Consider the following 3625-nt stretch of genomic DNA (forward strand, 5'->3'; position numbering starts at 1 on the left):
GTCCGAGTTGTGTGTACTTGTACTTGTACTTGTACACTTGTATTTGTTGCCTTTTAGTACCATTTCTGGTAAACACACCTACTTTGTCAGACCAGTAGTCCTTATGGGGACCAAAGACCGGTCTAACATGGTGGGGGTTCAGTTTAAGGTGTCAGGTTCAGAAATGACTGGAGGTCAATGAACGGTCCCAGTAAGGATAGAAATACAAACGCGTGTGTGTTGCCACCTCCACCACACCTGAAGAAGATCCACGTCATCATCTGCAACACCTGATCATTCCACCTTAACCCGGACTTATTCCGCCTTAAATCCGGCGTGCTGGGTTCGGTTCTGGGTCCGGCAGCTCGTTAACTAGCAGCGGTGGGTCGGTTAGCAGCACCACAGCTAGTTAAAAGTTCTGTTAGCCCCGCAGAACTTCAATTCCAAAAGTTTGAATTTTATTTTCAAACCTTCTTAAATTAATTAAATGTTTAAATATGTGTGAGATTTTTTTAATTAACCAGTAAAGTTACTAATTAACTTTTCGGCTGAACTTTTAACCAATCCTGACCTGGTTAAGTCGTGTCAGGTGTGTTAGTTAGCTGCTAGTTAGCCTGGTCCTGTCTGCGTGTAGCCGTTAAGCTAGCTGTTAGGAATTTTAAACAAATGTAAGTTCCGGTTCGGAACCAGCTCACCATCACTGTGAGTCCGGTTCGGAGTCTTCTCCTCCACCGTCTTGTTGAGGCTGCCTGCGGCCATGCTGAGCTGGCTCCCTCAGTCCGTCCGGACCGAACCTTCCTCACCCCGCTGCCCGAGCGCCGAACCAGCTAAACCCAGCTCACGGTTCCGATCCAGCTCCCAAACCCCGAACCTCGACCCGATGTTCTGCTTGAAGCGGGAGGATCAGCGCTGTGGACCGAGGAGGAAGGATCCGGAGGAGCCGCCGGGACCATCGGGATGAGACCCAGTGAGGAGGAGCGGAGGTGTCCCGGAAGTGAAGAAAACTAGAAACAAAGATGGGCTTGTTCAAGACGAGGGCTGCCTCTGTCGAACAATTACACACATCAGTGATGTTTCTGCTACACAACAATCTGTTATAAATGAATTAAAGTTCAAATAAAACACAACGATTTTATAAAACAAGAAAAGTCTAAACACACACATAAGAAATGTTAGGAAAGATGTAGAATCACAAAATAAACACGTTAAATTCAGATTATGGNCTGAATTAATCCTGATTTTCCTGCTCTACATTTACAAACATTATGTTAAATATAAACTTTATTATAATCTTACAGACTGAGTTCATTTATTCATCTTAGATTCATTGTATTGTTAAAACATCAGTTTTATTTATTAAATTAAATCAAAATCAACACTCTGAGGAATAAATATTCATCTGATTTTCACTTTTTTATATAATCTGTTTCTGTCAGCAGCAGAAAGTAAGAGGAATGAAAAACGAGTCAGAGTGAGACCTCCTGAAGACAAAAACACAGGTTTTTATTCAAACAGAGGATCTTTGTGTTTCTGATCCAATCATTTATATTTAATGTAAATAAACAGAACCAAGTGACCCAGGGGCCACTTTGAGTGTAGAATACAGGTCCACGACCCAGGTAACAACCAGGGTCCTGACCCGATCAGAACCTGACCCGATCAGAACCTGACGGAGCCACAGATCTGAGGTCCGAGTGAAGAACGTAGAACTTAGAACGTCAAACATCTTCAGTTTTTTACTGGGGGTCAAAGGTCACCTGAACCAGTGTAAACAGTCCAACCAGGAGGAGGCGGAGCCTCAGCTGCAGGGGGCGGAGCCTCAGCAGCAGAACCTGATCAGAAACTAATAAATAATGAATAAATACGGAGCCGGCAGCAGACTTTAGTTCTGGTTCTGACTCAGTTCAGGTCCTCACAGGGACACGCTGGGCAGAGAGCTGGACTCCTCCTCTTCCTCCTCCTCTTCCTCACCTCCCTCCATCCAGGGGTGAGACAGGATGTCCTCCAGCGAGGGGCGGGCCTCCGGCCGGTACGACAGACACCAGCGAATCAGAGCTTGACAATCTGTGAGGGGGCGGAGACATGGGGGTCAGCAACGTCACAAGTCTTAACCAATCAGGTTTCAGTGGGGGCGGAGCCTGTGCTGACCTTTAGAGACGCGCCTGGTGAAGAGGGGCGTGGCCTGGATGATGTCCTGGTCGCGTTCGAACGGGATGTCTCCGCAGACCATGTCGAAGAGCAGGACCCCCAGAGACCAGACGCTGAGCGGGACGGCGTGGTAGGACCGGCTCTGGACCCACTCAGGTGGACTGTAGACCCGCGTACCTGCAGAGGAGGCGGAGCCAGGGTTAGACCACCACTCCCCTTCCTTCATCATCATCATCCTCATCATCATCACAGGCTGACCTTCAAACTCGTTATACGCTGAGTCCTTCAGCGGCGCTCCGGACCCGAAGTCGATGACCTTGACCTCCAGCGTCCTGGTGTCCACCACGATGTTCTCGTCTTTAATGTCTCTGTGCACGACGCCGTGCGCGTGGACGAACCGCAGCGCCTCCACGATCTGCCGGAAGAACCTGCAGGAAGGGGCGGAGCAAAGACAGGGAGTTAACACAGAGAAAACTGAAGGGGGCGGAGCTAAGACAGGGAGTTAACACAGAGCAGACTGAAGGGGGCGGAGCTAAGACAGGGAGTTAACACAGAGAAAACTGAAGGGGGCGGAGCTAAGACAGGGAGTTAACACAGAGAAAACTGAAGGGGGCGGAGCAAAGACTGGGGCACAGGACCCACCTGAGCGCGAGGCGTTCAGGGAGCGCTCCTCGCTCCGTGATGAAGTCGAACAGGTCCTGGCTCTGCGGCGGACGCTCCATCACCAGCAGGAAGCCCCGCCCCTCCAGCTCYTACCAGTCCAGCATCCGCACCACGCCGCTGTGACCTCCGACCTCAGACAGCCGCTGCAGCAGAGCGATCTCCATGGGAACGGGTCTGAGCTCGCCAGGCTGAGGGGGGCGGGATCGACCCGTTATTTGTTTATCATAAACATCAACAACAAAAACAACAACAYCAACAAACACTTGTCTCTGGTCTGACTCACTTTAACCATCAAAGGTTTATTTCAGTTTCTGAGTCACAGAAATGATTTAAATCTTTGGGTTTTTCTGCCCTCAGTCTGGGCTGCAGGTGTTTTCTGCTGCAGGGGGGGATTCCAATTCGTCACGGGGGAAACCCGTGCTCTGAACCGTGACGTCACCCCCCACAGAGGAACAGTTCCGCCACAGCCCAGCAGGGGGCGCAGCTCACCTGCCTGTCCTAAAGCCCAGAACCAGAACCTGAAACTCACCAGTCGGGTCCACTGCAGGACTCTGTCGCTGCTGATCTGCTTGATGGCGACCTGCAGGGACAGAAACAAGAACCGTGAGTCCAGGACCAGGTGGGCTGCAGGGGGGAGGAGGAAGCAGGTGTGGAGCTCACCTGGAGTCCATCTGAGAGCCTCTGACCGGAAAACACCGAACCGAACCCGCCGCTGCCGAGCAGGGCCCCGCAGTGGTACCGGCTGCAGAACTGCTCCTTCACTGAGGACAGAACCCATCATCATCATCATCATCATCATCATCATCATCATCATCATCATCATCATCATCAGAAC

General features: G+C 50.7%; 2 protein-coding genes across 3 annotated transcripts in view; both read right to left on the bottom strand.

Moving 5' to 3' along the window:
* LOC106533694 (serine/threonine-protein kinase pim-2) overlaps positions 1 to 738 on the bottom strand; it is a 1719-nt gene extending 981 nt beyond the window's left edge. The window contains exon 1 of the mRNA XM_014030117.1: positions 675 to 738. Coding sequence (XP_013885571.1) covers positions 675 to 738 — 64 coding nt within the window. The remainder of the gene's footprint in view (positions 1 to 674) is intronic.
* The window catches only part of pim2 (Pim-2 proto-oncogene, serine/threonine kinase), a 5500-nt gene that overhangs the window by 1183 nt on the left and 692 nt on the right, over positions 1 to 3625 (bottom strand). Inside the window, exons 2-7 of one of the 2 annotated variants that reach the window (XR_001312271.1) lie at positions 3451 to 3551; positions 3320 to 3370; positions 2770 to 2978; positions 2386 to 2555; positions 2128 to 2304; positions 1646 to 2043 (exon numbers count right to left, since the gene is read on the bottom strand). Coding sequence is in view for 1 of the 2 variants with exons in the window: in XM_014030121.1 (XP_013885575.1) it covers positions 1892 to 2043; positions 2128 to 2304; positions 2386 to 2555; positions 2770 to 2978; positions 3320 to 3370; positions 3451 to 3551 (860 nt within the window). In the remaining variant the exon portion in view is untranslated. 2 annotated transcript variants of the gene reach the window in all.

This window comes from Austrofundulus limnaeus, unplaced genomic scaffold (assembly GCF_001266775.1).
Source record: "Austrofundulus limnaeus strain Quisiro unplaced genomic scaffold, Austrofundulus_limnaeus-1.0 Scaffold1002, whole genome shotgun sequence".
Lineage (NCBI taxonomy): Eukaryota > Metazoa > Chordata > Actinopteri > Cyprinodontiformes > Rivulidae > Austrofundulus > Austrofundulus limnaeus.